The sequence below is a fragment of the Fukomys damarensis genome, unplaced genomic scaffold (assembly GCF_012274545.1).
Source record: "Fukomys damarensis isolate Sample0158 unplaced genomic scaffold, DMR_v1.0_HiC HiC_scaffold_7, whole genome shotgun sequence".
NCBI classification, from domain to species: domain Eukaryota; kingdom Metazoa; phylum Chordata; class Mammalia; order Rodentia; family Bathyergidae; genus Fukomys; species Fukomys damarensis.
This window is the reverse complement of record NW_022900919.1, coordinates 35,910,461-35,922,956: the sequence shown is the minus strand read 5'-3', so window position 1 is coordinate 35,922,956 and position 12,496 is coordinate 35,910,461. Positions and strand designations below refer to the sequence as shown.

Genomic DNA, 12,496 nt, shown 5'->3' with positions numbered 1-12,496 from the left:
CTAGTCCCGAAAACACAGCTGTCTTTAAGCAGGAACAGTGTTCTGTTTGAACTACCTTGTGTCTTTGTTTTAGATTTTCTATCCCCTACTCTATGATCATGAAATGGAAATGGAGAAAGAAACCTCCAAATAGAGCTCATCTTCTAGTGCCTTGTCTAAGTTGGGGTCACTCCACTTTTGTGTCCATGGAGCAGTTAGACTCATTTTTTTTTTTTTACTGCCTATTATTCTATTTTGTATAACCTTGACTTTTTTTTTTTTTCAACATAATGCATTCATTTGGTTTGTTTTTTTGTTTTTTTGTTTGTTTTGTTTTGTTTTGTTTTTTGAGACAGGGTCTCACTATGTAGTTGAGACTGACCTGGAACTCACTATGTAACTCAGACTGGTCTCGAACTCACAGCGATTCTCTTGCCTCAGCCTCCTGAGTGCTAGGATTACAGGTGTGAGCCACCACGCCTGGCTTGTATAATCTTTTCTTGTATTTAAGATCTGAGAAACCCAAGCCTTTGGAAAATGCCATAAAATAAATTAAATTTTCCTGGGTACTGTCGTTTCTGTCTGCAGAGCCTTCTTTTTGGCTTTTTCTACTAAGCTGAATATTCCCGTAAAATCTTAGCCAGCCAAAGTGTGCAGCGTCCTTGAGTTGTTCTGTGGCATCCCAGGTATGGTGTGCGGGATGTTCCAGGCTTCCTCTCTCTATGTCAACACCCGCCTCCCTGGCAGCATTCTGCGGTGGGGCACATTGCCACTGCACTAGGAAATCAGTGGGTGTTCGCATAAGAGGAGAAAGAGAAAAAGACACTGTCGCCAAAACAAGCAAGTTCTTCCTATTCTTCCCTCTGTCTGAGAAACGTTCCACACCTCTCCCTAACGCCTGATGTGGTGCAGTCCCTGCCAAAGAAAGCTTTCTTGCTCTAGACACAGACTTGCTTGTGAGCCCTCTCTCTCCCAGGTGGCGTGCCTGTGAGTGCAAATTTGTATATGTGGTATTCTGATTTCTATTTATTATCTCAGCCTATTGAAAACAGGGTCTTTTCCTATTTAAAATAAATTTTGGAAGTGAAACACTTTTTCCCCTTTGTACCCAGCCCTTCCTCTATATATAAACCTTCAGGCATTTTCAGAAATGGCTGTGCAAACTTGCCCAGAACACCACCCATCTACTTCCCTTCAGCTGGCCTTTCTCTTCCATGTTAACAACTGTAAAACATACTGTATATCCAGCAACTGTTAAACCTGAATAAACACAGGCCTTGACAAATAATACTGTTTTTATCATCACTTTCTGCGTGAGTCATCTCTTACCATGCAATGCTGCGTTTGCTGCCCTGGGCACTCGGCAGCAGGATGGAGCTGGGCTGCAGGCACAGGAGGAGGGAGGTGGAGGCCATTTTCTGACTTCACAGTCAGACACAGAGGACTAAAAAAGGGAAAAAATAGTTGCTCGTGTGATTTTATAAACAGTAAAGCAGCATAGCACATTTCCAGTTATCTTCATTTTGTTAAATATTCTTAATAGTTAAGACATTGCTTGTTCTATTCACAGCCTTTATAAAGAGAAACAGGTTTCCCTGGGTCTGTTGTGGAGCTCTGTGGAAACATGTGTTTTCTTTTTACACGTGTTTAAATAGCTTTGGTTATTATTTACATTTCTCCCCATAATATACTCAATCAAAACATTTTATAGGCTTTCATCCACACATGAAAAGCTTAAAAGGGCAGCAATGAAAGCAAGTGCCTGGACTCCCTTTGTTGAATGAGCCACAGTTTCACCAAAGATTATTTTTCCAGCAATGGGCAATTTGTAACACTTGAAGTTTTATACTTTTTACTAAAAGTGTGCTAAAGCAACAATGACAACATAAGATGCTTTGCTTTCTCAAAAACCAGGGAGACTGTTCTAACCATTTATTGTAATAAATGGAACTGAAAAAAAAAAATCTCTAAACTTTGGGAGTAATGTTTCCAATTATTATAGTTACCTGTTGAGGATATTGCCAGAGTTGTGATGCCTGATCTTTCATCCACTTTTTAATTTTACAAGAAACTAAAATATGAAAAAGTGTGATGGGAAAGACTTGAAAAAAGTTTAAAATCTGTTCATCACGTGAAGTGGTTGTCAAACTTCAGCTTGACTCACCCAGAAATCTTTTTCGATGTTAGCATAGACCTTTTTAGAATGATTATGTTGAGACAAAAAGGAAGGGACAAGAAAAAAATGAAAATGGAAGGAAAAAATGGAAACAAAGCTTTTGTACATAGGGAGGGGAGGGGCGGGGCATGGAAAAAAGGCGCAAGATCTACCATGTATAGGTGCAAATTCCCTGTGATGAGTGTTATCATTACATATGCCTAAAATTCTCCCATAAATGCTGTTAAAAAAAAAAGACAACCCACCATGTTAATGGCAGTTACTTTGGGATGATTTTAATGCTTTTCTTTTTGTATATTAACATTATCTTTTCACCTTGAAAATGTATTGCTTTAATATGATAATAATAATACTAATAATAATAAAGCTGTTTTTAGCATGAAATTCCCTAAAGACAAAAAAAAAAAAAAAGGATGATCCTGTTGGCCTGTGAGTGCACTGCTTCATTCTCTTCCTGCACGCCCCTCTCCCAGAACCCACTACCCTAAGCATCAGAACGATGTCAGTTTTTCCTCCATGAAACCAAGTCTATGTTGCCTTTGCATAGTTTCAAGTTATAGTGTCAGTACTTTTGGGGAGTTTTATGATGATGCAAGTCCAATATTATTGTTGCATTATATAAGTTGGTTCACATTTGTAGCTGAAATTTTTGCTGCCTAGTTTCTGCATCCCTTACCCTCCTTCAGTAGTGGGGACTGAACCCAGATAGATAGATAGATAGATAAATAGATAGATAGATAGATAGATAGATAGATAGTTATATAGATAGATAATTAGGTGAAAACTCTGCCCACCTAGCCCCTTCTGTGTATCTTGAAATAAGAATGTTCACAGCAGCTCTAACAAATTCCCCAGTACTCTTTTAGGAAGATCTTTGTCATCACATATTGATTTGTAAGACTTATAGCAAATATCCAACAAGTTGTACCAAATGTCTGAAAGCCCTACCCATTAGCTCCATGAAGACTTGCAATACGGTGTTAGATATTTTAAAGACATAACCCTTTTGGCAATCAGGTAGAACTGGTTGGCATTTCTCTCTGCTAAAAGTGGAAGAAAAGTAAAGAAAACCACCTTCTTTTAAAGTGACAGAGAAGAGATTAAAAAGAAAATCTTTTTTTTTTTTTCTTGTAACCTGGTGTGTCACAGTACTTCTGATGGTGACCACCTATGGACGGCTTCCAGTTCTCCAGTTTTACCCAGCAGAGGAGAGCACTGAAAATTGTAGTTTACCTCCACATGACAGGAACATAGTAGCACTGACTTTACATTTTTCCAATGATTTAACTGCCACAAAGCAGATGTGTGCATGTGTACTGAGGAGTTGAGTAGAGTGGGGGACACACACGGGCAGTGTGACTCCTACTAGGCTGTGCTATGGCATATCCTGGTTGAAGTTTTGGAAGGAGCTACTCTTCCTGTGTTTAATACATACTAATAAGTAAAGGTGCCTTGCCTCCTCACCATAAAACAATGGCCTTTTCTCATACAGGTAGCATATAATTCTTTTTAATGTGTGAGATAACAAGGTAGACTGACAGCTTTTTACCTTGGCCTATTTGTTTCTTGGGAGTTTCGTGTCTGTTAACACTACAGCAGTAGTCCTTTCCATATCTAGGGTTAACTATAGTATTTACCAGTTTGTCTGTTACCCCACCACCACCCTACCTTTGGCAAAGACCTTCCCTCATAATGCCAAGATTTTAACATTCTTAGTAACTAAGCTTCAGATCACTAATATTAATACCCATAAGGAAGCTTGAAAGAGAATATATTATAATCTAATGTACTAAATATAAATAAGAACACTCTGACTTTGAAGGAAATAAAAGGCAAATAGTGAGGCTCTAGTGTAAACTCAGGCATTGTAGCTTAATGTCTTGGGACTGAGATTTGCTAACCAAATATGTTGGGAATTTTGGAGACTAAAATCCACATAATGATTAAAAACTAGAGAGCTTTCATCTTCAGATTCCCAAACATGGCATGCTAACTATTCAGTTATTTAGAATAAGAGTACAGAATCTACATTTATGACTTTTTATAGTTGCTGATATTTTTAGTTAACTATTTCAGCTGTTTATAATCAGAACAATTTTATATTCTGTACAATAACTTCTCTATGTTGGCCAAGAATATCTGCTTCCTCTGATACTATAAGACACCCTGTCTCAAAATGAAATTTCTGCAGATTGATATTTATGAAGCATTAAGAACACCTAGGTTATTCCTAAGTAATTGAGTGGAGCCATATTTAATAACATTGAATACCTTAATTATATAGTTTGTTCATATTTGTTGTTCTACTACAGTTACTGTCATTACTTATACTTTAAATTCCAACCCAGTTAAAACTTCTTTTAACTATTTCATCAAGAGCCTTGTAGCCTAGTGTAATACTTGGCCAAATATATTTTGTGAAATATCATGAGGAAATTATCTGTGTCTCCATTAAGCAAAAACAAAACTAACTCCACATAGTCTCAAGCATTAAAAAAAAAAAAAAAAAAAGAATGCCCAGGGAAAGATTCTAGTTTTAAGTTTTAGGCCAAGGTCAAATTGTAATTCTAGGGTCATAGATACATGTGTATATCCAAGTAAATGTGTATGTTTGTGTTTCTGTGTGTATTTAGTGAATGTATAGGTATGTATATGCCCACAAATATAAGTTGCAGCTAAAAAAAATTAAAGTTACAAGGCTTGAAAGGGGACACCAAAAATATGATTTCCTTACAAATATTTGCAAGAATTTTACTTAATTGCAACCAGAAGTCTGACCTGGAAGTGTAGTGTTTTGACCCCCTAGCTGTCTGGTTTCCTATTTGTGGTGTTTTTGCTCTCCTCCAACTGTGAGAAAATCTATTTTACATGATTTTAACCCTTTGTATTCTTAGAAACAGTGAAGTAGAAAATATTCCCTTGGGGGGAAAGAAATTCTCATTATTTTCAAGAATGACTTGTAAAACTTTCTCTTAAATAGAAAACATTTTTGATGCACTTAAGCAAATCTTTCTTGATAAGATGTACTGGAAAATAAAATAGCCTCTGGATTTTTCCCTTGTAGGCAATGTGAATTTTTGGAAGACTAAGATTTTTGCATCATGTAAGTTTATCTTTATTTCATTAAAAAAATTTATAACAGTTTAGAAATAATCTGATGAGGAAGATTATTTTTATACCCCCTTCCAGTTTTTAGCTCATTAAATCTATTTTTCTCTAACCTTTTAGAAAAGTAAAAATTAGGCTGAATAAATGTTGAATGACTGTAGTAGTATACCGTATTTTAGTGAATGTAAAGACCAGTGACATTCAATTAGGATAATTGTTTAGGGGAGGGAGTCTGCTGTTGTAAAATTATAGCATCTATGCATCAAATGTGCATGGAGACATTTTCTCTATCTGGTTAAATTATAGGCAACATTTTTCCATGTAGCCTCCTGTAATCTAGCAGTGAGATCAATTGATTTTAAGTCTCATTTCGGAAGGGTCAGACATTTTTAGTTAGAGGAAATTATAGTTTGTATCTGTTTGTTTCAGAGGTTTAAGAATAAAGATAACTGAACATTCCCATTTAGCTGTAGAATATTTTCTTCCCTTCTTTCTTTTAAATGAAAGCCTTATAGGGGTATAATTCACCAACCAGATAGCATGCCCATTTAAAGTCTATAGTTCAGTGCTTTTTGTATATTCAGAAGTTCACAACCATCACTAAAACCCACTTTAGTATATTTTCAGCATGCCAAGAAGCAACTACACCCATTAGCAATTAATACTCATTTTCCACTGACACAGACCTCACTTCTAGCCCTAGGTAATCACTAGTTTATTCTATCTCTGTATATTTCCCTGTTTTAGACATTCCATATAAGTGGAATTATGCACTATATAGTTGTTTGTAACTGGTTCCTTTCACTATGCATGATGTTTTTAAAGTTAATTCATGTTGTAATATATTCCAGTAGTTCATTCCGTTTTATTGCCAAGTAATATTTTCTAGTATCTATGCAACATCTGTTTATCCATTTATCAGTTGATTGACATTTAAATTAGCACATTTAGGCTATTATGCTTCACTTTTTTTTCTCTCCGTACTAAGGATCAAACTCATGCCTTATACATGCTAGGCAAAGCACTTTAGCACTGAGCTGTACCCTCAACCCAAGGATACCATGAATAATGCTACTATGTGCATTTTGTGTATGTTTTTTAATGTATAAACATTTTCATTTCTCATAAATCTGTACCTAGGAATAGAATTTCTGTGTTATTTTTTACCTCTTTTTTAACATATTGAGGAATTTCCAGACTACTTTCCAGTTGTCTACCACACTTTGTATTCCTATGAGTGTGTGAGAGTTTGTTTTTTTTCCTCCAAATCCTCACTAGCATCTGTTATTGTTTGTCATTTTGGCTATATCCATTCTGGTGGATGTGAAGTGGTATCTTGTCATTTTGATTTCCTTGATGGATAATGGTATTCCCCATATATTCAAGTATTTATTGGCCATTTTGTATCTCCTTTAGAGAAATGTTTGTTCGGATTCTTTGCCACTTTTTAATTGGGTCATTTGTCCTTTTTTATTGAGTTGTAAGAGCTTTTATATATTCTAGATAAAATCATTTATCAGATATAAAAAGGGTGATAACAAAATACAGCAAATGTTTAATTTTTTAAAAAAACTTATTACAGTAAAAGATGCATGTGACAAAAATGATGGAATAAGTATGTTTAAAGTGTATGTTGGGGGTGTTTTAAATATTTTAAAGATTGATGGCATTATGTCTTTCACAGTAATACATTTTTTAAAGTTAAGCATTCACTATTTTTTCATAATGCCATGTATGTTTCACAAGATTTTCCTCCTTTTGAAATATCTTCTTACTCTATGCATAGTGTTTGAAACACAGAAGTTTTCAATGGTGATGATGTCGAGTTTATCCATTTTTCCTTTGTTGTGCCTTCTGAGAAACAATTGCCTGATTCAAGATCATAAAGATTTGCAACTGTTTAGGTTTTCCTAAGAGTTTATAGGTTTAATTCTTAACATCTAGTCTTTGATCTAGAATATTTTGAATTAATTTTGTATATGGTGTGATGCGTGGGTCAACTTCATTCCTTCACAGATGGACTTGCACTTGTCCCAGTGCCATTTTTTAAAAGTCTGTTCTTTCCCCATGTAATTTTCTTGGCTTCTTTATTGAAAAGCAATTGAAAAATATGAGAGTTTATTTCTGGATATATCTATTTCTGCACATCTGCCCTTACACCAGTATGATACCATTTTTTTTTTTTTTTTTTTTTTTTTTTTTTTTTTGTACCGGGGATCGAACTCGGGTCTGTGCCCTTGTAAGGAAGGCCACCAAACCGCTGAGTTAAATCCCCGGCCTCTATATGGTACCATCTTGATGCTTGTAGCTTTGTAAAATCAATTTGAAATCACCTTCCAATCTTTATATTATTTTTTTTCCTAATAGAGTTTTTACTGCTTACGATCAGAGTCTCTTTTAACCTTGTCAGTGCAAACATAATTTTAAACTAGCATAAATTTATTTTTAGTAAATGAATTAGTAAAGTGCTGCTGATTTTACCAAAAATTTTTTCCTAGGCTTAAGATTAAGTTAACCCCTTTCACAGATTTTGCTGACTCTCATTATTCTATTTTAACCAAACTAGTGAAGAGATAAGCAATCTTTGCTTATGCAGAAATGCCACAATAAGTTATTCTTATTTGTAAGATGTAACTAGAGACTCTTGGATCTGGATAATGCTTCTGTAAAATTAAACGAGTTAAGGAATCCCAAGATTAAGTTCCTGTTCTCATTCTACAGTACTGTGCTTACTATTGAGGCTTAACAAAGATGAGAGCTTTATAGTCACTCAGATTGTTTTTGTTTAGGGTTCCTTTAAATTGTTATTATCTACTTAGAAAAGCTGTTCTAAAGATTATAGTTGTAGTTGATAGTATAATGAAGGATGCTTTTGCATTCCTTATAAAATGTTATTTTTAGAGTATATTACCTATTAAAGCAAGCTTTAATCGTGATTTATATTCTGAGGCTTTGAAACAGACTATATTAGCACAAATATTTAGAAGAAAAATATATTATCTTAACTTATGGCCAATGTTATTTCATGTATACCTACTTTTCCCTCCCCCTCCTTGAGATATTTTAAAAATAAAACTAAGAATTATATACAAATCATTCAGCATAAATAGCTCTAAAGGATATGATTTTTAAATTATCAAAATGCCATTAAAGAAAACAATTCTTAGTGTCACCACATAGTCTAGTCCATCTTCAGGCTTTTCTGAATGTCTGAATTCCTTTGTAAGTTGGACTGTTGAGATCCAAACAAGGTTGATGCAGACATTCATTACATTTGGTTGATTCTCTTTACTGTATATAAGTATCTCTTTTGGCCTCAAGTCCCTTCAAGTTGGTTTTGTTTGCTTTGTACTTAATTTGTAAAGAAACCAAGAAAGATGTCCTCTGCTTTTTCTCATATTTGGATTTAGTTGGCTGAATCTGCATGGTGATGTTAGCATGTTTTTCAGCCCTTGCATATTGTATAAATGTGTAGGGAAAACCTGAGGCTTCATGAAGTTCAGGTCTTGGTGGTGATATTTTTTTGCTTTCATTTTGTTTTTGTTTTTTCCCCTCATTCAAGAATATCAGGTGGCAGGTGGGACATTCCTGTTGCATTTTATCTGGCACCATGTGATTAATGTTTGTTGTATCTTTCTAATTTCATTCTGACAGTGTGTATAAATAAAAATGGAGTTTCTGTTCTGTGATTTTTTTTTAATCAGTAGTTTAGGTTCATTCATTTTGATCTTTATTACTAGAATACCATTTAAGCAAAACAGAGTTTTATAGACCCCTTTACATATTTTTCTGTGTAACTGCCTAATTCAGTCATTCAAGGTAGGAATAGAAGGTATTGCTTGGAATTAAAACCTGAGCACTACCATACATTTAGTTCCTTTTCTAACCTGATCTATGATCTATTTTAGCATCTTAATTATAATTGGAACTCATTACATACTTATATTTTTAAGTTTTAAATATCAAAATGACATACAATTTATTTGAACTTGTAGATAAAAATTTTAAAATATGTAGTATTTTTTAAAATTATATGAAAAAATAGATCAGTAGGCATTTTAAAAGAAAACAAAACAAATAAGGACAGTGATCTATTCTTTGAAATGCCCCAGAGTATAATAATTGAGTTAATATGCATTGGCTTCTCATAAGTTGCCTTAGTAGTTTGGGCCTTGAATTTACATTTTCATTTTATCTTCCATGAACTCTGTAAAGCAGTGTCATTACTCTAACAAGACTCTTACTTCGTAGAGTAGAACATCTCAATAAATCAACAAAACAGTACTTGAAACTAAGTGACTTTCAAACCTGCTTGTGCATCAGAATCCCCTGAAGCCCTTTGCACAGTCTGTAACTTTCTGGCACCTTCTTCATCTCTACATCACATTCCTAGGACCTGGGGATACAGGCGTTTCTGTGGAGATTCAGTTTCCCTTAGTGATTTAGATATGGGCTGTAGACCTGTGATTGGGAATTGGAGAGACTGTAGACTAGTAGGTGCTTATTTAAATTTCATAGTACTTTATTTAATAACTGAAAGAACAAGTAGAAGAGATGATAAACTTTGAGAATATTCAGTGTTTTGTCCGTCACTTGAGTTGGCTGCATCAAAACTGGGAAAAGACCCAGCACCTTGTATAATGGGATAGAAATTCCAAATGACTCACAAAATTAAGAGCCATTTTTCTATAAGCATATACTCCATAGCAAATGCAGAAGAGAAAGCAGACTACCTAAACATCAGAAGACAAAGCAGAAAACAAGCAAGCCTGGAAATCAAAACAGGAATGTGGCGTGAAAGAAACACACAGTGATCTTCCTTTAATCTGTTGATTTCCCTAGGAAGATCCTATGTTTTCTGTGTCTCTTCTTTGCATAATTCCCTGGAACACGTTTGCCTTTTTATCTCCTCTTTCTTATTGTCTTTCCTTCTTCTTCCTGAAGCTGTTTCAAAACTGCTGCTAATCAGTTGCATTTTATCTGGCACCATGTGATTAATGTTTGTTGTATCTTTCTAATTTCAACTCAGTATTTCAGTATTTTGTTCTGTTTCTATTGCTAATGCTAGCTGGTGTTTGATCTTTTAAACTTTTCTAAGACTACTCCCTTGGTTATCTTCTTGTCTGGCTTCTCCTTGTGGGCTCTTCTTCTTCTGCTCATCCTCATGCATTGGTTTTACTCTGTCCACATTCTTCACTGGATGTGCTCCTGTAGACCTTTCTTCCTTTTGAGCAGAGCTGCCTGAATGTAACCCTAGCCTTGACTTCTCCCTATGAATGCCATACTTTATTTCCATTTGCTTTCCAGATGACTTCACCCAGATCTCATTAGTCCTTCTTCGTAAAACTTAGCTTAGTATTTTATCAACTTTCCCCAAACCTGTGTTCCCTAGCAAGCTACCATTCACTAAAATGCATTTAGCAAGCCAGAAATTCTTCATCATAATTTGTCCCTCTCTGCACATAATTTATTTGACAACTGACTCTAAAGTATCACTGGGTGTCCCTCTCTCATTAGTCCTCTGGCTGCCGATGAGCCTTACCTTCTCCCACTTGGCTTTATTAAAAGGAAAAATAAGACAAAATAAATCTAATGGAATTTATTTGAGCAAAGAAGAATTCGTCATTCAGGTAGCACTCCAAACCACCCAAGATTCAGAAAGCTTTGCTCAAGTTCTGAGGGCAGCAGATTAAACATGGAAGCAAAATAACGAAATTACTTGATTTGCTTCAGATATTTATCAATCTTATTTGTATATGGCTAGATAGGATGTCCTTAGGTATATAATAAATAAGCTAGCTGATTGTGATTGACTAAAGCTAAATTAAAAATTAATTAATCAGTTAAAAGGAGTGCCTCAGAGCTTCAGTTTATTTGTTTACAGAAGCAAACTCAGTCTAATGGTCTCCTGCTTATTTTGTTTTAGCAGATTACAGTAGCTTCTGCCAGTTTTAGCCACTCTGTGCCATGTAAGAATGCAGGCATTTGTGCTCCTGGCTTTTTTTTTTTTGACAAACTGAAAGTCCATATCTTGATGTAAACTTTCACACCCTTAAAATGTTTGCAACTCATTTGGAAACCTTTAAGAGTTTTTTTTTTTAATGGAAAATGAAACAACATAAAGATATACTGTGAATTAATCTGAACTAACTGATAACTGCAGTCAAATATTGTAAAACTAGATTTTTAAAATTTTTATGTGTATGCTATTTAAGAGATATTCCTAAAACAAGACCTCAAAAAAGTCAAAAGTAAATGGAGGGGAAAGGATGTAGGGTATACCTGATAAATACTACTGAAAAGTAAGCTGGAGCAGATATTTTAGTATCAAATAAAATAAACTTTAAGGCACAGAACATTACTAAAGATAAAGAAAATCACTGAATATTTAGTTCATTAAATATATAATTCTGAAGCTCTAAGCATGCAATATAGTTTCTAAAAATATCAGACAAATTGGATAGAATTAAAGATAAATTGTTAAGGGCTGGGGATTTATTTAGCTCAGTGGTTCTGCCTCCTGCCTCGCAAGCACAAGGACCTGAGTTCGATCCCCGGTGGGGGAAAAAAAAGGATAAATTTTAAGTCCACTCTCACAGAGGGAGTTTTATCCACTATCTTCCTTAATTGATCAAGCAAATAAAATTGATATAGCTTGGATGAATATAACTTGAGGCAAGAGATATATTTTGAGTGCTGAACTCAGTAGCCAGAGAATTCTCATTTTTATCAAACATAAAGAGAACGTTTATGAAACTAGACCACGTTAGGTTAAACAAGCCTCAAAACTGTCAAAAGATTATGATCACCTTCTCTGACTACAATAAGAATAACTTAGAAATTAACAACAAAGAAATATAAAAATATATTTGTGCAGAGTTCCTTTCTCCCCACATCCCGGCCAACATTTGTTATTGTGTGATTTCTTGATAGCAGCCATTCTTTGTGGGGTGAGGTGGAATCTCAGTGTTGTTTTCATCTGCATCTCTCGAATGATCAGTGATGTGGAACATTTTTTCATATATTTACTTGCTGCTTTTACTTCTTTGTCTGAGAAATGTCTGTTCATTTCGGATGCCCATTTTTGAATCAGGTCTTTATATTTGGGGGGACTGATTGTTTTGAGTTCTTTATATATCCTTGATAATAGTCCTTTGTCTGAGGAACAGCTGGTAAAAATTTTTTCCCACATTGTAGATTGTCTCTTAGTTCTGCTGATGGTTTCTTTTGAAG

General features: G+C 34.7%; 1 protein-coding gene across 4 annotated transcripts in view; it reads left to right on the top strand.

Annotated features, from left to right (window-relative positions):
* Slx4ip (SLX4 interacting protein) overlaps positions 1-12,496 on the top strand; it is a 168,898-nt gene that overhangs the window by 115,781 nt on the left and 40,621 nt on the right. Inside the window, exon 5 of one of the 4 annotated variants that reach the window (XM_033761172.1) lies at positions 5,220-5,258. The exons of the other annotated variants lie outside the window; for them this stretch is intronic. Coding sequence (XP_033617063.1) covers positions 5,220-5,258 — 39 coding nt within the window. The remainder of the gene's footprint in view (positions 1-5,219; positions 5,259-12,496) is intronic. 4 annotated transcript variants of the gene reach the window in all.